Below are 24,583 nucleotides of genomic sequence, written 5' to 3' on the forward strand. Positions count from 1 at the left end.
GTTCACTGGAAGGTTTCAAACACAGCTGCAATGCTGTTATTGTGGTGATGTTGTATGACACATGAATACAGATCACTGTTTCTCTGATGGTTCCTGACACCTGTAGTTTGATCAGTAACACCTGTTGTTTGGCTGCTGACAGATGGGAGAGTGGAGTTGTGAAAACCCCAGCGAAGCGGTCTGTTATCAGTCCTTACCAGGTGAGGGTGGTTGGATCTTGACCTGCTTCCTGTTGTCCCCTCCAGCCATGCTGCCACTGCTGCTGCTGCTGTCTGCTGGCGGCTCTTCTCCCCGCTCCATCTTACACTCATAGGCAAACAGATACTGGATGTACTGCTTCTTGAGTGAGCTGGCGGAGCTGCTGGACGTGCCCACGTTCAGGTTGGTGGACAGCTCGCGCCACTTCTTGTTCTTGTTTACCTGATTGGTGTTGTGGGGTTGGGAGGATAACAAGATGTTAAGAAGTTAAATGATGGGTATTCCACGCAGTGACGACAATGATATTTTACCGTTAAGAATCCTTTCTTTGTGCTCATGTTCTCTCTATAAAAAGTAATGTATCCCAGTGGTATATCAGCCACACACTTGTCATTTTGCCTGTATTATGGTAAACCACAGCCGGCTGAATTCAATCAAAATAATCAATTCCATGGCCGAACACTTAATGGTTTTGTACTTAGTGTAACCACAGAGTTGTAGGTCACTCAAAAGTATTGCACAGTATTTTCACACTGCTGTTTTTAATCTAATAGTAAAAAAAAAGAAAAAAAAAGCATTTAAGACTACACTATTGCCAAAAGTGTGTGGACAGAGGTGTTTGGGCTAGGCCTCTGGATTCTAATTATGTGAAATCTTGATGTCGCAGCATACAACAATATTTTAAACAATAGTGTTCTTCAAACTTTGTGGCAACAGCTTGAGGGAAGGCTGGTGTTATCAAGCATGATAGTGCCTTTGACCACGGGGCAAGTCTATAAAGAAATGGTTTTCCCAGTTTGGCACTGAAGAACTTAACTGGCCTGCACTGTGTCCTGACCGCAACCCCATCAAACACCTTTGAGATGAGCAGTGACTTCTGGCCAGGCATTCTCTTGTGACTGAATGGGAGCAAATCCCTGCAGTCATGTTCTATAATTTTGCTGAAAGGAGTGGAGGCTGTTTTGCAGCAGATCATGATAGATGTCCAAACCTTTGGAATAATGTAATGTTCGAGGGATCATATCGACATATTTGGGCCATGTAGTGTATGTCATTTCCTGATTTCTCTGAGCTTCCTGTAAATCTGACCTCAGAACTTGCGTATTGTGATATTTTCTGGAATATACTGTGGGCCCTCTAAGACATATTTCATGTATCGCATTCTCTTGAGTACATCTCTCAACATTTAGAAGCACACCATATGTCATGGTGCTTGAGTGCACATTGCTGGAGAATATTAAACAGCCGACGCACAGGAGCAGAGTGAATTGAGTTCGCTTTGTGTGAAGTTATGTTCTGCTCAGAATACTTTTTGGCTGGACCGGCCACGGACCCGAACTATAACCGCAGTTGTCCGTGTGTGAGTGAGTGAGTGACTGACAGACTGAGTGAGTGATGAAGTTACACCATTGGTTGGCCGGCCGAGGTTGGAGTTTTCCCATTGGCCGTTATTCTTTTAAAATGACTCAGTGTCTCTACTGTCCAGTGTGATGGACTCTTTGGCTGACAGCACTTTTAGCAGCCGGCAGGAGAGACGCGCCGCAGTGCGTTTGGATTTTATAACTGAACTAAATATCAGGACGCAAGCTTTTTATTTCTCTGACGTTTTCACATCACAAGCAATGAATGACAGCATTAAAACACGAGTCTTGCAGGCAAAACATGCGACTCATGTAGCTGTTATATCAGTTTAGTGTGGGGCGGCTGCTCTGCAGGTGCGCTTGATTTGACTGTAACTGCTGTAACTGGGAGGAGATAAGCCTCCTGAATTTGCACCCAAATTGCTGTCAAAACTTTCATTTACAATTTCCACTGCAGCCTCCATGATCATCAACCAAGAAAGAGGCAGAAAAAAAGACACATGGCATGAGGGAGAGAGAACAGTTAAAGCACCCTAAATAACAATCACTCTGACAAAACACTCAGTATAGAGTGAAAAACAAGAGACATTCATGGAGTGAAACAGATGAAAGAGCAGGGGGAGTTAACAGATAGGTAATTAGAATAGTTATAATTAGAATTAAAATAAGTTCTCTTTCAAATCAAACATCGCAAGATATGAGTGGACAGTATTGTTCTTGCAACTGCGTTTATAACCTTTTTTTTTTTTTTTTTTACTCAAAAGTAGCTTAACCATTTCATGTGATGCTACTTCAGTACACTTTACAAGCACAGCAATACAGTAATACACAGCAAATATTACTGGGACCACTAAAGAAAATTGCAGATGAACATTTAATATCTAGGAATTCACATTATAGACACTACCACTGACTATCCCTGTAAGAAATTGGCCACAGTTTGACACATTGACCATACATGGTCCAGCCATATACTGTACTAGGTTTTGACCTAGTCTTGTTCACCTGTTATCTTTAACATTACCCCAAACATAATAACATTAAATGTGTTCCTTATGCGTTACCATAGCGAGGCCTCCTATCTCTCGAACAGCCATGTAGAGCTTCCAGAGGTCTAGTGGCTTCTTGCCCACTATTGGCAGCTGGGCTACAGGTGTTCCCCTCTCCTCCATGAAGGACAGATAGCGCTCCACCCAGCTCCGCCTCTCTGGCTCCACACCCAGCTCATACAGCCGTGTGATTCGCTCCCCACTGAGGGATGAGGAGTTAGGGTTGGCTTTCTGGCAAGAAAAGAAATTGAGGAGAGCAGAAAACATTGGATTAAACATAAGAATATGACCTTTTATACTCTACATACAAATAATATCACCAGTATCAACCTTTTTATTGTAAGATAAAATGGTAGATGTATAAATGGGTAGATAATGTTATCATATAAACTATTTTTATTCATACCTTATACCAGACATGTGTTGACACATCATTTATACCAGTTCCTTTCTATATATTCCATTATATAGAGTCTATTTGAGTCTATTTCTCATTGCAGTATCCTTTTGCTATTTTCTGCTACAACAGCCCACTCTCCCCATGGGGATCATTAAAGTTTCATGCCATATTTACACATTCTGAAGTAGGCCCTTGGTTGAATGACCAAGCTAAAATAAACACTTCTTTAGTGCATTTTGTTTAGTGTTCAGCCTGTGTTTACTTCGGTGTTCATTCACAACACATTCATATACCTCAAGTTCAAAATCGGTGGACAAAGTTTAATCCCACACAGTCTTGGCTGGCTTCAGTCCAGGTTTAGAAACACTTTTGTTGTCTAGGAACCAGCTTTTGATCAATTAATAACACAATAATCCTTCAGTCATAATTAGATCAATCAAACTAACAGCTTGTAATAACACAAGTGTCCATAAAGGGAAATTGACTTTACTTCATTGATCTTTAAGTTGCTTGATTTGGTGTCTATATGTTAATGTAATTCTTGTTCCTATTAAGTAAATGCACACATCCATTCATCCAACATTGTTTGAATTTGTAGCACTTACGGGGCTGGAAGGGGTCTTGAGGGGCCAAGGGGGGCTGCTGATGCTGTCACTATCATCTCCATGGTAGGAGGACAGGCTGGCCGGGCTGGGAGAGAGGGGGGAGGGCACGGGCAGGGCACCGCCTGGTGTGGCTGGCTGGGACACATACTGCTGGGAGCCACTGGTGCTGTTATTGTTGCTGTAGCCATCCTGTAGCTGGTAAAGAGAGAGAGAGAGGGCACAGGACTTTAATTTTCTGTGGACAAAAGCATCTATGACTGCTTTCACACACCTCCTCGGTATAACGTACTGCGGTGAGTCGTAGCTCAAAGATAGTAACAGTAGGCAACCTAAATGATGTATAAGACATAAGACTGTATGTGTGTGTGTGTGTGTGTGCATTTGTGTAAGCATGCATACATTTTTGTCCAGTGTTGAAGGCCAAGTACTTGTGTAATTTTCATCCAACACCTATGAGCAATTAAATAAAAATATAATAAAATATGTTGTGTTGTTACAGATTTAACCACCTACTACTAACTAACTTTTATATTAACGCATCAGAAATAGCAGTTTAATAATGACATATAGAGTGTTATATAACATAACACTGTGAAAGGGCCCATTTCTAATTTTACTAATTAGACTTCTGTACTTTACTTTTAAATTCTTAATGATTCTGTTTTGTGTTTAACTTTTACTTAAGGAACCGGATACTATTCCAACCTCTGTTTGTCTATGAGTGGCTCTAGAATTTCTTTGTGTACTATACATAGCCATATAGCAGTAGTGTGTATTTGAGGTTTTCCATGCATTACTGTTATTGTGTCTTAGTCTACAAATATATGTGTGTGTGTGTGTGTGTGTGTGTGTTTAAAATGCATGCAGATCAGTATGTATTAGTCTACATAGTTTGTCTATGAACAGTATGCATGTGCCTGAATCTGAATACAAGCTCCACTTTGTGTAAATCACTCCATGTTAGCTGACATCAGTGTGTGTGTGTGTGTGTGTGCGTCTGTGTCTAGATACATGAGTCCTTCAGTGCATGTGTACATACGTGTGTGTGTGTGTGTATATGTGTGTGTGTGAGAGAAACTGTGAAAAAGGGAACAACAGCTTGACAAGTGCTTCTGGTCTGTGAACAGAATGCTCATGTCAGCAAAACCTTATCTTTCTCCCTCTCTCTTCCCCTGTCTCTCTTTCTGTATCGCTCTCTCTTTCTCCATCTCCTTCTCTCTCTCGCGCTGTCTCTCGGCAGACAGATCATCTCTTTTGGGAGCACTGGGGGTCTTTCTGGCTGCTCTGACTGCCTTAAATAATTCAAAAGGCCCTACTACCGTAATCAGCAAAAGAAAAGACAGGGATTTGGAGGGAAAAGACGTGTAGTGGATGTGATGGAGGCGTGTGTGTATGTGTGTGTGTGTGTGTGTGTGTGTGGAGGGTTGTTAAGCAAAAACAAGGGGAGGGGGGTAGAAAAGAGCAAAGAGCAGAGTTCTGTTGTTGCTGAGCTGAGCCAAGCCGAGCTGCAATTGCAGGGCAAAATGAGAAGTCAGCATTGTGTATTGGGACGTGTTGTGTGTGTGTGTATGTGTGTGTGTGTGTGTGTGTGTGTGTGTGTGTGTGTGTGGAGAGAGGAGGATCTGAAGAAGTAGTGTTTAAGAGAATGTGTGTGTTTGTGAGTGAGTGGAAAGGCCAATGTGTGGCTTCTCGTCTTTATGTTTTTGTGTGTGTGTATATGATCTGTGTTGGTGTGTTTGAATGTGTGTACATGCATGTGTGTACTGCAGATGCCGAGCCCTCTCTTTCGCTCTGTGCCTCTCTTTTTTTTTGCAGCTCAGACTGCCAAAACATCAGCAAGAAGAGAGTGCTGGGGGCAAAAACAAAGTGAGGAAAACATTAGGAATGGTAAATGTTAAACAAATCATTAAATATGGCGAGAAAACAACAGAGAAACAGCCCACTGTGCTGAGGCAGCATATGCTGATCAGATTTGGTTTGCTTCATTAGGGGAGCGAGATCAAAAAACAAAAAAACAAAACAAAGAAATGAGAGAGAGAGAGAGAGAGAGAGAGAGAGAGAGGGATGTGCAAAGAAAGATGGGAATAGGAAAAAGGTCAAGGGGGTACCTTTGGTTTGTGAGGCTCGTTGGCGGGGCCACTGTCGTCTTTTACGTCGGTTTTCAGTTTCCCATCTGGGCTCATCATCCCATCTCCTGACATTCCTATGGCTCCTTAACAAACAATGACAAAACATTTCATTCAAAAGTAAATTGCTCAAAAGTTTTCGCGAAAACATTCTGAGAATACAGAATAAGAGCCATGTCAGGCAGATGAGCTTTGTTCCATGGCCATAATACAGTAATTAACATTGTCTCAAGTAAACTGATGTTGAACTCCCACAATAGGTATGCTTTCACCAAGGTAGAATGAAAAGGTATACTTGGCATGTTTTTGTGTCACGGTCGATTCAACGTGTTATAACTCGTCTAAAATGAATGGTGCTTGTGTGGGCTGAAATCCTTGGATACAAGGCTCCCTCTTTATTTTTCCCTTGTGTGCTGCAGCGCGGTGGGAAAACTAATGGCTTTTTACCGTGCCCAGGGGCAAACCAGATGAGTTTTGAGGAACCTTGGTGCTCTAATTCGTTTGAAGTTTTCCAAATGTCACGCATTCTGATATTTGGTTTTGAATAAAAGGTGCCTTTCATTTTGGGAGCCACAGTGCTCTCCGAGGTGCGTTTAGCAACAATGCATCGGGGTGAAGGGCTGAAAGAAAAAAAAAGGGATGTACCACATTAATCTTTGCTCACTGGAGGGCCAGCTCGACAGGGAAAGTAAGAGCACTGAGAAAGTAAGTAGCGTAGTAGAAAGAACTCTCTTGATTTCTTAGCCCTTTATTTTATTTATTTTATTTCTCAGCCCTTGCTTTTGCCCCCCTCTACTCCTCTTTCTCTTTCTCTGAATGGGAACAATACTGAGTTTATTCTAATATACAGTCAACATAAACACATAGGTTAATCTTGAGTGGCTCAGTGAATTGCCAGACAGTTCCTGACATTAACCTGGGGGGCTGCTTCGACAACAGGTTCTTTTCATTTTACCAACTTGTATTCTGTACATTGCAATGCAAGATAAGCGAGGGGAGCAGATGGGGGTCATAACATCATTTTAAATCTTTGTATATCTGTTGATGGTTGGTGGTTTAGGGGTGACAGCTTGCATGAATGGGCTTGAGGGGAAATTGAGATAATTCACTCAAGTTATCTCCCTTGTCAGATACAGTATGTGTGTTTTATGAAGTTCTGTGTGGTTAAAATGCTGACATTTGTATTGCTAATGTCAGCACCTGCTTTCCCTATATGCCTTTCTCAAATAAATCATACTCTTAGACAATATATACCAGTTTGTATTTCGCTAGTATACCTGAAGGCAGCATATTGTAGGCTGGACCTTGTGCGTTGCCCATGGCTGAACCGTTGTTGCCCGCTGGCTGGCTGTAGGGGACAGTGGTGGCCATGGAGCTTGTCTGGCTGATGCCAGGGCCTTGATAGCTGCCCTGCCTACCACAGAGAGAGGAGAAAAATGTAAGTCGGCTTGGTAGAGATGAATCCAGTTTAAATTTATGACGTAATGACAGGCTGTGGAGAGAGATAAGTGGGTAACAGAGAAAGCTGCAGAAGAGCAGAAGTCACAAAATGGTATATAGATGATATTTGGCAGTCTGTTACTGCCGTGCTCCTTTATTCTTGTATTAAAAACCAAGCAGCATGTACTATATCTGTAAGTCACAGTATAAAAGCGTAGTACACAACATATCCCTGATCAAACAAACAGCCCTTCCAAAAGATTGGAGATGAGCGCGCAGCATCAGAAAAGAAAAACTCTTCTATCCTCCCTTATCTGCTCTTCTACAAATCCCCCTCTCCCTCCCTCTCCCTCTCCCACAAGCCATAATTTAACTAATTAAGGTGTGCTTTTGGAGAGGATCATGTTATTTGTTGCCATGGTGACAGCAAAAATCAATCCCGCTCAATCTCCCTCCCTCAGCCTCCCTTCTCTCTCTCTCTCAGGCGGCTCATCACATGGTGTTGCAAGTGACATCAGAGGGGCTTATCTGCAACCTGCTGAATGCATGTCTGTCTGTGTGTGTGTCTGTGTGTGTGTGTGTGTGTGTGTGAGAGAGAGTGCCTGATTGAAGGCAGCGTCTATCATTGCATGCCAGGCAGGCCAAAGCCAGTGACATGGGGTCTGAAAGGGAACACCATGTTAGGAACAATTTGGTCTATCTCCTGCTGACTCAAGATTATCTCCTGGACAACCATATAAAAAAGCTGTGAAAGAGAGAGAGAGAGAGAGAGAGACGCGCACACTTAGGAGGAGAAAAGAGATGTGAGGTGAAGAGAGAGAGAGGCCTAAAAGACTGAAAGGAGCAAGAGAAGAGAAGTGGAAGACTCAGAGTGCAGGATGAAATAAATTTAGGAAAGAAGGCAGGAGGTGGAGAGGGAGGAAGGGGTGGAGAACTGAGAAAGTCAGATGGTAGTAAGGGTGAAGTAAAGGGAGAAATGGGAGGAATGCAGGAAGGAAGGGGGGTGGGGGGGTGGGGGGCAGACCACAAGGAGGAGTATTTGTCCCAAAATGCAGCACTTTTTTATGTGGTCGAAAAGAAAAATGCTATCTGGATTCATGTCATTCAAATTCCCTCCTAACTGGCATCTTCCTCTCTTTCACACACCCGCACATAAACCCATGCAATACCTCATGCTGGAACCGATACACATAGCCTAAGAGGAGGGATCGGCTTGGTAAACCTCCCCATAATCTCATCTCACAGATGTAATTAGTCATAGAGCACGGCTGATGATACATATGTAATCCCTCTATGGGGGCCGAGGTGCACAGGGGAGCTCCATGGCAAAGAAACAAGCGTACACCAAATCCACGCTTATCTGGCCCCATTTCTCCATAATGGGGGAAATATAGACTCCTTCGTTTCCTGCCTACGTGTTCTCTAAAAAGCTCTGTGTGAGTCAAGACACAGAAATAAAATTACCTTTTGATCGTTGCACCTTCTCTCGCAAGCAAAAATGTATTCTGCATACAAACTCCCACAAAAGAGAGCGCTGATAAGCCAACAATGAAAAATAAGTTTAGAGATGCCAAATGCCTGCGAACCTCATTTATCCAAACTGTAAAACGCCCCTCACCCACCTTAAGCAATATAAGGACAAGCTCTCTTGTGAATAGTGAAATATCCAAATCAACAACAACAACAACAGTGGTTGGAGGTTTTCGACTGTGGCGCTCTCCCATTATGACTAATTCATGTCATAAAAAAGCCCATTAGAAAGCACTTGATGGAGGCACCGCACAGCGTTTAATCACACTTAATATATGCATGTGCCGCTATCGGGGAAAAAAAAAAAAAAAAAAAAAAAAAAAAAGGCACAACGCATTCTTCTTGCTCTCGGGCACCTTTGTGCCGGGAAAAAAAAAAAAAAGCATCCTGTTGCCGCAGAGAGAGAAAGAGTGAGTGAAGGAAAAGAGAGAAAGCAGCAACACAGGGGGAAAGAGAAGGGATGGAGAGATGGAAATGGAGGGAGAGGAAGAGAAGAAGAAAGGAGGTGGAGAGAAAAGAGAGAAGGAGGGAGGGAAATTAAGGCATGAAGAAGCCTGACTAGTGTGCGGATGAGTCCCTGGTGGACCGATGGGGGGCGTATTTTCAGCTCAGGGCCCTAGAGCTGGAGGTACTCGCTGTTCCATGAGATTGAGTCGGGGGAACACACACACACACACACACACACACACACTGTCTCTCAGTAAAAAACATAGAAACATCTATCCTAACATTGTCAGGCCAGTGCATTCTCAGTATGTTGTCTAGCAGAGGCCTGAGGAGAGCATTAGAGTTTTAACATAATATTAGAAAGCTTCTTTTGTTCGGCCTGTCCAGACACCATTACGGCAGCCAAGCCTGAGTTACAAGTCATCATCTCATACAATGAGAGTCAAATTAAAGGCCTTTGAAATGCATCAATAGAAAACACACATTCTTTTATTTACCCCAGTCACTTCAAAGTGATAACTGCTACTCTATTGTTTTTCTATTCATTCTATCTAAATGTTCTGCCCTCGCTGTCCTTCACTCTCCCCCTTGTTTTTTCCCTAATTCAGTCAGTCACACACACACACACGCACGCACGTATGCACGAACACACACGCGCACGTACGCACGCACGCACACACACGTACACACACGTTTCTGTTGCTATTCAGTCCACATGTGTGAAGGGCATCGGAGAAGGCCACTTTCACACTGTGGGCAGAGTGTGTGTGTCAGTGTGTGTTTGAGCATATCCTTGTGTTCATGCGCAGGGTGGGCGCCGTTGCCAAGGGGATGCCATGGTTACGAGGTGCCAGCCAACCAGCTGACGGTGTCTCTCTAGAAGTGGCAGCGCCTTTGTCCTTCATTCGTGGTGACAGGCCGCGCTGATGCCTCCCAGCGCTGCTAACTGGACGAGACAGCACAAGCGCCGGGACTGCACAAGTGTGTGATGGCTGAGCGTCCCTCCCTATCGATCCCCCTGCTTTGTGTGTGTGTGTGTGTGTGTGTGTGTGTGTGTGAGAGAGTGTGTAGAAGAAAGCAAAAGAAAAAGAGCCAGGGAGAGGTTGCTGGATGGAAGGATGGAGTGGATCGGCTGGAGGCCATGAATTATATATGGACCCAATCTGTTCTCAGGGCAGCTTGGGCTCATAGCTACTCCAAAAGTCCTGACTCAACTCAGCACACACACTCTTACACACACATACACACACACAAACACATACACTCACACACACACACAGAGGGGAGACCAGAATAAACCCCCCACAAAAAATAAGGACAGCTTTTAACATATTAAATCCAGAGAAAAGCTACTCTTCGCTTCTCCCTCCCCTCCTTCCCAAACATCAAACAGCTCAGGATGGATGGAGGAGAAGCCATTTATTTTGCCCATCTAATGAAAGCAGAGCGCTCCGCAGCACTGCCAAGACTGCGAGCGACAAAGCGCCACAGGCAGCATCCCCCGTTCTTGACATTCAAGCGCTGCTCTTATTTATTTAGCAAATTTACTTACTAAGGAGGTCAGAAATGAATTATTTGGCGAGGATTTGCCTGGGAGCACTCTCCTCTCCTCTCTTCTTCCCTCTTCCAACATTTTTCTCCCTTCAATTTCCCTTTGATTTACGGCTCTTTTTTTTTTCTGAGCTTTGCTCTTCTTCTACTAAGTGCTTATTTTTTCGACACAGCCCGTTCCTATAGCTCCAGGAACTTTTTGTAGAGTGTCGCCGGCAGCGCTGGAAAGTCATTTGAAAAGCCAATTCTGTCCTCTGAAGCTGCTGCCAAGAAAAGCTTATACCTTTTAATACTTTCTGTTCTCTTCTCTTTTCCAAAAAATCCCCAACATCAATCCACAGCCCCTAAAAAAAATGTATAACTCACCTTTCTTACAAACAAACTTGTACCTCCCCCACACTGACAGGCTTGACATTACACTGCAATTCATCATACTGACAACTGACAGCTTAGCACCACAAAAAGTCAACTTTTCATGAGACTGATTTCATTTTCGGATTGACAAGCATCTATTTTTGAAATTGTGCAAGTGACATTAATATTTGAATTTTTCAAATTGATGTGGAGTAAATACAACATCAGGATGATCTTCAATTTCTAGATTACAAAACTTATGTGTGACTTTGTTAATAAAATAAAAGCCATATTTCACTGCTTTTAGGGCACGTTTGACTTTTAGTAGAGCAACAGGGTTCTTATGTAAGTCTTTAGGCTAACCCCTACTTTACTCTCTACCACACTGACACTGTTCCCCCTCAACCACCAATCAAACTGATTATCTGATAAAAAAAACAAAACAGGACAATTGTTTCCGATTCCAGTCAGTCAGTGGAGGAGAAATTCTTAGAGGGCTCGGGGGGGAAAAAAATCACTCAGGCCACACTTTATGAAGATTTAATCACGACCCTCGCCTGCAGCCATGGGACACCAGAAGTGGTCCTCCTCTGTTCATTTGGCATTCTTTTCAGTCAGCATAATGACGCTGGAGGGTGTCTACTGGTGTGTGAGTCAGGGGAGGATTGAGATGGGGGATGAAAGGTGGAGACGTAGAGGGATTATCGGTGGGGCTGTAGTGAAGGGGCACGTTCAAGAAAAAGAGCAAAAGACAAATAGACCAAGCGACGACATTGCTGCTAACTAGCCCTGATTTGGAAGGTAGGGAGCGGGTGGCTGTGGCAGTTCACTCAGGGTTGATGCATCAAAGGGCGAAACTAGACATGTGCTACGACTAACAACTTGTTTCTCAGACGGAGGGGAACTAGGTCTGAATGTTTGAATGAGATCTGGAGAGCAAACGGGGTACTGGAGCTTTTAACTACAGGTTTTCGGAGGCCAATTTTCTCCTGATCTCCGTCAGATGTTCTAAAGTGGGATCTGAGGAGGAAAAACATAACAAGGCTGTGCTGGAGACAGCGGAGAACAAAAAGCAGATTGGGAGGAAGAAAGACTGAGAGAGATAACACAGTCTGGGTAGGATAACAGAGCTGCACAGAAAGAGAGAGGGCGATACAGTTGAGAGAGTTGGGTAAAAGACTGAAACAGGTGGGAGGAGAGAGAACAGAAGCAGACAGGAAGAGATGAAAGAGGGAGAATGAGCGACAGCAGACAAGAACAACAGTGAGGGTGAGACAGGCAGCACAGAGACAGGAGTCATTCTACAAAAATCTCCATTGTAATCCCTTTTTGTTGAACAAAGTTGCTATCATTTCCTTAACACACTGAAATAGACTCCATTAAGCTTGAAACTCTTAACTATCTTAAAGTTGTTTTCGAGCAGGATTTGGGGAAGGAGCTGATGGACAGGATGTGGGAGACTGTATTGGGGCTAATTCACACCTCCTCAATATGTGTCAGACACAGTTTTATACAATATAAGATTCTATAACGCATTTTTTACACTAACTCTAGACTAGCAAGGATTATTTCCTGGCACAAATGACGCATGTAACCGTTGTAGACAATCACCTGCCGACCTGCTCCACATGTTCTGGAACTGTCCTCGCTTATTTGAATTCTGGAAAGACATCAGCCCAGTTTCGTGAACCCCCTCCCCCGACCCTAACATTCCCCTGTAACTTAATCGAATGATGTATTTTACCTCTTTTTTAGCTGGACGTCTCATACTTCTTGAATGGAAACAGGATGTATTATATTACATCAGGATAGAGAAGATTAGATTTTCCCTGAAAGTTTCACTGAGAAACTTGGACAAAAAAAAAACACCTGGACACCTTTTCTGGACTATTGTAAAGACCTTAACAGTTGTAACAGAGGATGGGGACAACTAAAGCCATGGGATGTTATATAGAATGTTTCCCACACACAGGGATCTGTGTACGTAGTGCAGGAACCCTATTGTTATTGTAATGGCATGACTTGGGGGTTTACACAGAGCTGTATGCCTTATCTTGCCAAAATTTGATACTTATGTGTGGCCTTGTAGCTCATCGATATAAGCACCTGCTTTTAATTGGGACCCAGTACTTTGTGGTGACCGGGGTTCAGGTCCTGCCAGCGGCATAACAGACTTATTTGCCATCAAATCCAGCTTTTGCCCAATGGTGTTGAAATTCTGTATACATCTTCTTTACACAATGACAATTTTTTCTTTGATCTGATTATGCCATCTGTGCGACATGTGACATACAGTGATTTTGTGTATTGCTGCTTGCAGCTTTATTTTTGTATGTTTTGTAACTGTCTTCTGAACTTTCCCATTACCTATTTTGTATTTGATGGTCTCCTCATGTCAACACTTCTTCCTGTTTATGTCTGCTGTGGGGACGGGAGGGAGGGGTTGCATATGTACAACTGTCTGTGTCATGTTGAAAAAAAACTGCAAAACCTAATAAATAGATTAAAAAAATATTAATATCCAATATTCTGGATAAAGAAGAAACCAGAAATATAACAAACGATTCAAAATATGTGAACACCACTCTGCTTGGAAGCAAATAGTCACCCAGCTGGTAGATTTTTTACACCAGTTAGTTGATAAAAGTCTTTTGTTGTTCTGAACATCCGGTGTCTGCTCAGTTTTTCCTCCAGCACGGTGGGGGGGATGCTTTGTTTTGAATAAACAGGGTAACAATTGGGAAGTTAGCATTTGTGATAACAGCCATCATGGCTGAACAACAGAGAAAGAAAACACCAATTTCTAACAGAAAATAAAAAAAGACATCACTGGACACACAGTTGGGTTGAAATGCAATCTCTGAGAACTAAAGTAAAAGAATCATATTTTTTAATGTTTTATGTTAAAGATAAAGGAAAAAACAAAACAAAAACAAGGAACATATACTTTCACCGCCAATAGTGAATCAAAATGGATCACTGTAAAGATGGAGAAACAGATGAAGATACAAACACATGTTTACACAGATTCGTAAACAAACCAACAAAGAAAAAGAGGGAAAGAGAGAGAGTGTCCTCTCCAGTGGCACCATGGCGAGCGACACCTCTGTGGTGTCTTAGTGAATGTGAGGAGAGAGTGACAGGCAGTCTGATTGGTCCCAGCAGTGGGGATCATGTCATGCCACTTCTTATTGACAGCCCAGCCATCTCTTAATGGCTTGACCAGCATTTGCATTGCTGCGTGTGTTTTGTCTGTGTGTGTAAGTGTGTGTGTGTGTACAGCACTGGGCCCCCTGATGCACATAATTAATCACACATACTGTCAGACATGCCTCAGCCCCCCCCCCCACACACTCCCCAGCACACAATAGTCTGAAACTCAGTGTGAGTGTGTGTGTGTGTGCATCTTATACAGTATGTGCTCACTTCTTGTTGCCATTACAGTGACTCAGAGATGCCGATGATAATGATGACTACAGCGACGATGATGAAGGTGATGATAGCAATTACAATGACTCTCCTTGTTTTGCTCTCAGAGGGTGCTTGTGAGAAATGTCATCACGATCACTTTCAGTTCCGTTTAGCTTGAATGACTGCCAGTCATATGACATACAAACACATTCACATATATGCAGTGTATAATATCTAAAAACAGACACAAATGTTTTGAGGGCGGTGGACCTACCTATGGTGCTGTGAATGTGAGGGTGGCAGGATGGGTGAATGGTGAGGTCTGGGTGGAGGTGAGGGTGGTGGACGGGTGGAGGCAGGGTGGGGTGTGGGCCAGCGGGTGGAGGTGGGTTGGGGTGGCTGCATCTGGGCTGGGGACCTCACATACGGAGGCCGCCTGCAGATCGGCGTCAACAGACGCCCCCGACAAAAAGAGAAACTTCATCTGAAATATCATCACTGGCTCACAGTCTTCAGTCTGACTCATGCATCACCAGAAATGGGAATGAACACTGACAAATGTTAATCTGCCACTTCAGCCTGCAGAATGCTGGTGAGCCTGCTCCCATGATGCATTGTTAGGCAAAACCCACACTGATTGGAGGAAGCACAGAAATCCACCCTTCCTCTCTGAAGACGGCCATGTTTTCACAAGTTCCCCCGGCAGGGTTCAGCAAAAGTTTACTGCCCACGCAATCCCACAACAGCCCCGGTCTCCAACGCTACAAACACTCATATATTCAAAGCTACAACCCTGATGAAAAAAATAATATCTCTTAACTCATATACCGTTATGGCATCAAAGTGCTTTGTATTTGTGTTAAGGTACTTGGTGTCACTTCTGTCTCACAGTTAAACCTGTGGTTTGCTTTTCCTTCTTTTTATGTTTTGACAGTACACTGTTCAACCCATACAAGCTTCTCACAAGCCAATATCTCTTTTTCTGCAACAAATGGCACTTGGTGTATAGTGCCAGCTATCAAAATGTCAGGCACTTTATGAGATGTGTGAAAATAGGGATAGTTCCACAAATGGCTCATAGAAGCGTGGAACCCCTGAGAATGAACTCTTGTCTGCACATCTGAAAAAACCCTCCGAAAAAAAGAAAGTCTGTGACACAGAAATCCTCTGTGGTGCTTTTCAGCAAAGCTCCCCACATATGACCCTGCAGAGAGGAGTCAGTAATCAGATAGAGAGTGATGTAAGATAGAGTTGCTTGCTGGCCCCTAATATTAGCCTATCACTATTTCCACATGAAGTAAAGAAATGTCTCAGTCCCTAAAATGAATTAGGGTCATTTCTTTTGGAGAGCTGTATACACTTTTACACCATTCATCTTCTTTCTTTGTCGAGATCACTTTTAGGATCGTTATCAGAGAGTTACAATAACATGCTTATACACACACACACATTCACGCACTTACCTGTTGTGTGTTGAGTTAGCAGAGCCTGGCATAGTGGCTGCTGCTGTCTCCTGGGTCTTTCGGTTAGAGGTACCCAAAGAAGGAGGGCCCATTCCTGGTCCCGCTGGCTGGGGCATACTGGGGGAGCTGGGGCCCATGGGGGGGTAAACCCTGTTCTGGTTGGCTGGTCCATGGCTGCGTCCTATGGGTATGGGTTGGCCGGGTCCTTGGCCGTGCATGGGGCTGCTAGCGTTCATCCCCAGACTGTTGGTCATGCCGGGGCCGGGGCCGCTGTAGCTGGTACTGGCAGCCCCACTGTAGTTGGAGGTCCGAGGGTAGTTCCCTGGAACAAGACGACGTGGGAGTGAACTGACAGATATCTAAAGTCATCTGAAATGTAAGTTTTTTTTAACAATGTCACTCAAAAGGTAAAACATGGATTGCTGTCACTTGAGGTACTTAACTTCCCACTTGAAGTCAATGCATTGCTTAAAAGAATGACGCAAAATGGCTGTTGTGAAATACTGTAGTCGCAGATGGGTGCTATGATTCACTTCATTTGAGCGAAACGGAGTGTTTATAAAGTGCTTGCCAGCTGATACCCTTATACCTACAGCAGTGACACACAACTGTTTCATCCATCAAGAAAATACTCCTGTGACAGATGAGGAATGAAAAATGTAAAATGCAGAACTTAATTTTGATTCATGACCTCCACAACATCTAGTAGAGGCTGGGATAAGTATACAGGGTGTGGTCTGCTGACACTTTCACAGCTGCAGGTTGCTGGATGGCCCTGAGAACAATTGCCAAGCTTAAGGCTGACTTTGTGAAACACTTGAGAGGAGCTTTAATCTGCAGTAAACGCTTTCTTGCTGCCCTGGAGTGCCACACGTCTGCGATGCCAGAAGCTTTCCTAAGGCACACTTAAACCCCTCCATTTTGGCTCTAAAAGCCCGGCTTGACTCCAGCACCAGCTGCAATAAGAGCTGAAAGAGAATCACCATGCTGTCAAAGACAACATGTACATATATTCAGGCACACTGAAAACACACCTCCTGTACATGTAAGTGCAATACACACCCACACACACACACACACACAGAGCACATCACATTGTATTCACTCTGCAGGCATTGGGCCTTTTCCACTGTGATATTCCCTCCCTGGGACAAATCCCCTGCAAAATAGAAATGGAAAATGTGGCATCCTCCATTGTGAAGGAGGCTATTTATTTTGATTTGATTAAGGGTGCTTTAGTTGGGCCTCACTGCTTAATCCTCTGAGAATATGTCTGGAAAAGGGGATCAAGTCCCTTTAAAACCTGAAGGCTTTTCCGCACACTCAAATGAGGGAAAGTTGAATGACAATATTCCACACGGGGGGGAAAAAAACGACTCCGAAAATGGAAATGGCTTCTCAGTGTCCTCGAGCTGCTTCAGTGAAGACACTTTCCACATGACATAAGCCTACAAGTCCGACAGAGGGAAAGAGCGAGAGGAAGCAGCAGAGGGTGGGGGCGGAAAGAGAGACAGACAGAAAGGGAGGGAGGGGGGATCCCCTGCCCCCCAACCCCCGAGATAGGATTTATATTGAATCAAAATAAAAGTCTTTCCCATAAAAGTCGGCAGCTCCGGTTGAATTTGTCCAGAAATTGTGATGAAATCTACTGTGGGAGATGGGAAAAGAAGAAGCGGATTATTTCTGGGGAGGCTTTGGTGAGTCGGTGAGCTGAGTACGGCTGACACCTGTCAAGGGTTTTGGGGCTATAATAGGGAAGCGTTCAGGAAGAAAGGATGTCTGCTAACGAACACAGGAGGATACGTATGGTGCACAGTACATGAGTGTGTGTGTGTGTGTGTGTGTGTGTGTCCATCTGCTTGTCTGTGTGAATGCATATATAATACTTCTGAGACCTTGCAACCAGTAAAAGTCACAATTCCATGTTTCTTCCACTCATAATCAACCACCTATAACACTGTAGAAAATCCTGGGAACAGTGCCCTGCAGCCTACTTCTTCTCAGGTTGGGTAGACGGTTTGCTGCAGATGAACAAGGCCCCAGTCAGCGACCTCTCTCAGCTGTCTTTGGACAGCTGAGCCCCATGTCATGGCTGCCTGCCATATATTCTCAATAGGCTGGGTGGACACTTTGTGGTTTTTGGCCCCTATGACAGACTGAGGCTCCAGGACACCTCCCAGGGAGTTGTTTATATCACAGTCCCATTTGGACGATCTGCATTTTTCCCCCCAATTTTTGGCGAATGGAACAAAAGTCCCAAAAGTGGGAGTCAGTGTCTAAAAGTTTCCATAAGACTTTATTTGGGGGTGAGACGCAAAGCCAAATCTTACTGAAAAAAGTGTCATTAAGTCGCGTGTTGAGAGAACATATCAGTCTTGATGTACTGCCATTCAAAATGTTTTGGTTGCAGGCTATGTTTGCTTCGGCTGACAAAAGAAAGACAGAGTAGCTGTGGGACTGGGTTAATGCTAAGCTTTCCTATGAGAGACTTGCTCCGTCCTGACAAGAATGATTCACTTGCTGAAGGATTGGTGCTGTGCCAAAGTGCTTTTTCAAGGACAGATAGCGCACTAACCCACTTTTTTATAATGACTGAGAGTTAAACCCTGAAATTCTAGGTGTTTTCATAAGAGCCATTCATGCTTTCTAAGGCTTTGTAAGTGCCATTCAGAATACATGAGATGAGGAAGTTGGATTATTGCAGAAACAAAACACAAAACACATATAACTCCAGGATATTACTATATCATGTTTAAATTACAATAACAAAAAATTATAACATTCCATAAGACAAATTCAAATGTACTAAAGGCACTAATAGTGTTATAATGTGCATCCAGACCTGGGGGGCCAAAGGTGTCTTTGGTTCTAAATTTGGAAGTCAGCAGTTCTTGAGACTTCAGTGAGTTATTTTTGTTCAAAAAACAAACTTTTTCATATAGTTATCATGGGAATTCACAATAGTTAATGACATTTGAATCAAAAAAAATTCCCAGTCCCACTTTTCCCAGTCTGATCTTTTAGATAACTCTTAATAAATGGAGAAAAAGTTGCATGTTGGTTCTTAGCCGTGACAGTTGGTTCACATAAGGTGTTATGAGTTGAGAGCAGTTGGTGGTTTTATTGTACAAACCCTGCCTTTAAAAAACACAATGTAAGTGCTCAGAAATCCCACCTTCTGGCATTCAAACAGGCCAGGAGAAAAGAAAATATGAGTTGTTAGCTGTTAGAGGTCAGAACTCCAGCAACACTTGTAATATAAAGAACCTCATTGTGAGGTCTCACAATGAAGTTGTTCTTTATATTACACGTGTTGCTGGAGCTTTGACCTACTGTATTCAGACTTTTTCCTCCTCCATGCACCTTGGAGGTAGGTGAAGTTGTGCCAGAAATACCTACTCTGTTTGTTAGCTGTTATGCAGATGTTGGCATTAACATATATGTACAGAAGGGTGGCATCTACCTTATCTACTTTGTATGCTGCTCATTCTAATCCGGAAATCAGTCAAGGAGGGAGAGGATGAAAAGAGGACAAGGAGGATGTCTTTTCTTATTTGTCCCTTCTTCTGTCCTTGTGGCTCAGTGCTGGTTTCCTGCCTGCTTCTCGGACACTTGCTGCCTTTGGGGAGTTTTGGTGGTATTTATAGCGCGATGGAGGGGAGGAGAAGAAGAAGAAGAGCTCATGGTGCTTCGTTCACAATTACATGGAAATTCCCAGCACGGTCACGCATTCGACGGACGCTATATTCTGCGCCGGGTTTAATCCCTGCAGTCCTGCGGGAGAGCTAGAGTGTGACCAAGCAGATTACCGTCTACTGCTTCCTCAGCAGACTGGACCGGCAAAGTCTAACAGCCGAAGCCGTCATTCTCCCGGCTACGGTAGGGTAAGGTATGATGGTGCACCAACGCACCCTCCGGATCTGTGAACTCCATCAATAAGGAGTGGAACACAGATTACATGGCTGCATGCTTGAGCTGCCAAGGACAGGAACGCGGGCAGGCTGTCTATGTCCACATGAGGCCGAACACAAATAAAAGAAATGAACAAAAGCTTTTATTTTAAGCTTTTTTGGGAGATGTAGTAGGGGTCCAGGGAATGGTTTCAGTTAGAGAAGTGGGCATTAAGGAAATATAGCATGTTGAGAAGAATACATATTCCATCTTACTTACATTTTGGACACCTCAGTATGGGTGCTGTAAGACAGCATCTCCTGTATATATTTTCCCTTCTGATGCAACTTAATGTGTTATTCAGTAAAAATAAGTATCACATTATTTTACTTAAAACTTAATTTTAACTGTTTCTGAAGCAGTTCCATCTTTTTTTAATAGAATCAATATAATGAGATTAGGCACACCAGCTCACAAATGTTGATATAATAACAATGCAGATCATTTACATTGAAAAAACTTCTTCACTTGCTTTATATGCTTTTATGAGTCAGTATTAGACTGTAGTATACATGTATGACTTGCTGGGATGGATGTTTTTTTGCAGCGTCTTCTCTTGCCTTAGGCCCCTACATCCTCTCCCAGCCACCTCAGCACCTTCCCTGGCAGGGTGTCTGAGACTAAGCAGGGCTGGGGTGCGCCTTGAGGCTGCCGAGCTCCACACACTGTCAATTTCCTCCAAAAAACTCCACTCCCTCCCCCAGGCGCTGGTTTGAGTCATGGCTTTTTTTCTTTTTTGGCCGAATTACACCGCGGCTCCGGCAAGGCACCAAGGCTTAAAAGTGCTGTCTGAAGCATGGTCATTACCAGCGGAGTGCTTAACCCCTCGAGGGGGGGGGGGGGGGGAGTGTGGTGGAGGGAGCTATGTGATGGGTGGGAGAGAGAGCAGAGCTGAGACAGACTCCAAATCTCTTTCCTGTAATGGTATGATATCCTCCTCCCCCGTCTGTCTGTGCGTCCACTGTTCTCAACATGCTGGCTGGAACCATGTCCAAGTGCATGTCTTGAAAACAGCTGTTGGAGTCATTTGAGTTCCGATGAGAGCCTGATATCAACACACAGTGAGATCAGTTTAACTTTGGATAAATAGGGCTTTCAAAGGACAGCCATAAACATTTAGCAGTTTAAATATTTCTTTGGGAAATACTGGGGAGTCCACTCGCTGTAAGAGTTTTAAAACGCCAAAGCAGAAAAGCTTTGAACAGGATTCAACTGTACAGCAATCTGGAAGAAAATGTTTGGTTACAGTCTAGGAAGCAGATTTATCTAATCAAGATCTCTGGAAATAACTACTAAATATTTTAGCATCGTTTGTAGAAAGGCCATATCCTCCTGTATTCTCATGTATCACCGGACATGTATGCTGGATGGAGCTTATGTAGTTGACTACACAAACTGCACAATAGTCATTGGCCCCTGATAAAAGAACAGTGCTGCATTATAAGTAACCCAACAGCAGAACACCAGGCAGTTTTTATGTTCTTTGGTGTTCTATGAACTACTAATGTTGATGTGTGTGGCAAGGATTATTGCTGAAAATTTTGTATCGCACATCACACACACACACAGACACAACTTAAAGGCCCAAGGATTGGGTTCTCCCAGCGTAGGCAGACAGGCCAAGAAAAACAGAAAGCAGGGTTCAGGAACTTGGAGTGCGTTTCTGTGTTGGCTAATGGCTGGCTAATTTGTTAGTGCGCTGGGGAGAGGGAAGGGAAGCAGATGGAGCTTTCATTAAGAACAATGACCAGCATCTGTCTGCCCTGTTCACCCTAAACAGGCCCCTGATGAGCCCTCTAAGAACTGAGGCCTTGGCTATGTCCTGGAGGCCATATGCATGTTCTCCAGTATGTCTGGGTGAATGTAGTGTTGAGTGTAATGTTTCCATATTTCTGAGTCAGAAGTGTCTGTTTGTGTATGAAGAATTTCTATATGTGGATGACATGTTCTTGTAAGGATTGAAACATGAGGATCATTATCCACAGTGAGGACCTTATTGCAGTTTAGGTTTAAGATTAGAGCTACGAATAAGTTTATATTAGGGTAAGGTTGTGTTCTGACTGAAAAAACCCATCTCATTCATTTCAGTTAAACCACTGTGTTGGCACAGAGGGGGTTGCTGACCAGAGACCAGACAGCTCCGGCTAGAAAAACGTAGGTCAAAAAAGTTGAACCTTTCTCAACTTTTGCTGCAACAAAATATGTCAGCCGGCAACACATTGCATTGGTCAATCAAATACGTTATATATCACTTTTACTGTAAATGGCAAATCTTATCTCATAGTAATACTGGTGTGCTGTGTGGTGTTTTGGATTATGGATTATTCAAACTGAGAGTGTTTCATCTTCATGGAACATGTGGCAAAATGCCCGACTAGCACTCCTTGCATTTTTTTGTTTTGTTTTTTGTTTTTAAAGCAGTGCTGTTTTCTGCCTGAAGGCTCACAATGGGTTAAAGTAGGTTCTGATTAGGTGAAGGTTAAAGTATTAAAAAACTAAATGTGTAAAATGTGTTGGTGTGTGTTTGTGCGTGTGTGTGTAGCAATGTAGGTGAATAAAGATACAATAGGGAGTAAAAGAGAGAGAGGTCATGTTTTTTTTGTTCTTGAAAATGCTGTGTGCAGATACAGAAGCAGCCACTCAAGTGCCACTTTCTAGGTACTGGCTGCACTGCTGTCTGAAAATATCACAGAGTACTAATACAGACAGATACAGGTCAGTTGCAAGTGTATTAAATTTAAATGAGAGTATATACACACACACACACACACACACACACACACACACACACACACATATATGTATATATATATATATATATATATATATATATAGATACTGTATTTGTGTGTGATGAGAAGACAGCGGGCCTGAGCTGTTCTTTCTGTTTCTGATGGGAACATCTCTCCTGTCATCCGAGTGAGATTTCACGCTCATCTGCCTTCAGAGCTTCTTCCAGGCTAGTCCGCCTCGCTGTCGCTCTCTGCTTACTTTATTTCTCTTTTTCTCTCTGCTTACTGGGCTGTCAGCCCAGCCAAAGTCACATTAAGAGATAAGAGTGGGTGGAGAAGGGAGACCAAATACCAAATGCATTAGGGCTATTAATCAACATTAACAAATGTGAGGGAGAGGCCACAATTTTGGGAAAACACATGCACGGATGGGCACATTTATCAAGGTGACATATTAAAACACACATTTACCAAAAAATACCATAATGTTTCGTCTGGTGTGTCGCCAAAGGCAGAAAACGAAGTACAACAGCAGATGTCAACGTTTGTTGGATGGCCAGGAGTCGAGGGAGAAAACAAGCAAGCGCAAAATGCTTAATTATAGAATTTGATCCAAACTTATTTTTTCCAGAAATTCCTGGAATCTGTCTTCTGACTTTTTGAAAAGTTTTTTTTCTTGAGCTTTCGACACAGCTTGCTGACCATGGTTGATGAGACTGATTTGCAAACAGGCTAATAAAATTTTTATTTTATTATGTAGTAAACCTTTGTGTCAATAGTTTCAAAATATCAAGAACTAATAGATGTTATTCCCAACAGCCATATGATCACACATGACCACTGTTCTTACCACTGTGTGTATATTAGTGAATCAGAATCATTCTAAATTGACAGACAGTGCCCACTATAGGTAATTAGCATACTACCACACCCACATTTCTCTATATAAGGAAAGCGGTGCAGCAGTAAAGAGAGCTGTCACTCACTGCAAAGAGGGCCGTGATGGTAAAACTGTAGAAAAACTTTACTGTTAGTGAAATGCAAACAATAGTTTCAGAAATAGAAGCCAGATAAGGCAGAGTTGGCTGGTAAACATGTCGTTGGCACACCTGTTTAGAGCCTAATTGAAAAATCCTGTATACAGTCTGCATACCTGTTGCATCACTACCATGCATTATGTCCCTAATAAAATAAAAAGTTTTTAAATGTGTAGATCCGTGGAATTGATCTGAATAAATCTCTACTGCTGCGCTAGGTGTGCATCATGTTTTCGTCTCTGTAGTGAAAGCAGAGCGTCCCTCCCTGTGCCACTACTGAACTGTCGGGCTGTGAGGACATTGAACAGGCTGCTGGTTAAACAGCTGCATATATCACAGCCAAATCTGATGGAGGAAATTAATCACTGTCACATTCCAATATGGAAATTCTGATATATAAGCTATTGTCATCTAAAAGTGGGAACAGGACAATTTTAATATATGAATAATTTCATTACATTTATGATGATGATTTATGGATTACAACGTTTTAGCTATTAATTTCATAATTAGTAAATAAACTGTGCATTATTAGCAATTTCACACTTCTAAACGTTGAATATTTAGGCCCCATCATTTTGTAGATAATTGTGGTTCTAATATACTGTTTACATTGAATAAATATTGACTATATCATGTTTTAAGACCATGGGACATTTATGATTTGTGTGTACGCATGGTCTAAGGCAATTCTGAATTTGTTCGCAGAGTAAGAACAAAGAACATATTGATGAATCCCAGATTTGTGCTTAAAACGTTAGTACGCATGGTTTAAGCACAGATTTGTGAGTATGTACTGTTTGTAAATGAGGCTCATTGTGAGGACTTTAACCTAACAGTTTTCAAATTAGCTACCACTATTTGGAACAACTACAATGGCCTCTTAAATAAGCAGGACAGGTTAGCTGGGCATAAAATCTATTATATC

General features: G+C 43.0%; 1 protein-coding gene across 13 annotated transcripts in view; it reads right to left on the reverse strand.

The window, feature by feature from the left end:
- The window catches only part of LOC121880586 (AT-rich interactive domain-containing protein 1B-like), a 209,576-nt gene that overhangs the window by 14,058 nt on the left and 170,935 nt on the right, over positions 1–24,583 (reverse strand). For 11 of the 13 annotated variants that reach the window (XM_042387891.1, XM_042387892.1, XM_042387894.1 and 8 more), the window contains 7 exons: positions 15,936–16,257; positions 14,747–14,908; positions 7,017–7,153; positions 5,722–5,825; positions 3,614–3,808; positions 2,624–2,839; positions 198–420 (listed from right to left, as the gene is read on the reverse strand). In XM_042387891.1, coding sequence (XP_042243825.1) covers positions 198–420; positions 2,624–2,839; positions 3,614–3,808; positions 5,722–5,825; positions 7,017–7,153; positions 14,747–14,908; positions 15,936–16,257 — 1,359 coding nt within the window. The remainder of the gene's footprint in view (positions 1–197; positions 421–2,623; positions 2,840–3,613; positions 3,809–5,721; positions 5,826–7,016; positions 7,154–14,746; positions 14,909–15,935; positions 16,258–24,583) is intronic. The other 2 variants (XM_042387896.1, XM_042387895.1) reach the window with 1 other exon arrangement.

The sequence above is a fragment of the Thunnus maccoyii genome, chromosome 16, assembly GCF_910596095.1.
Source record: "Thunnus maccoyii chromosome 16, fThuMac1.1, whole genome shotgun sequence".
NCBI lineage: Eukaryota > Metazoa > Chordata > Actinopteri > Scombriformes > Scombridae > Thunnus > Thunnus maccoyii.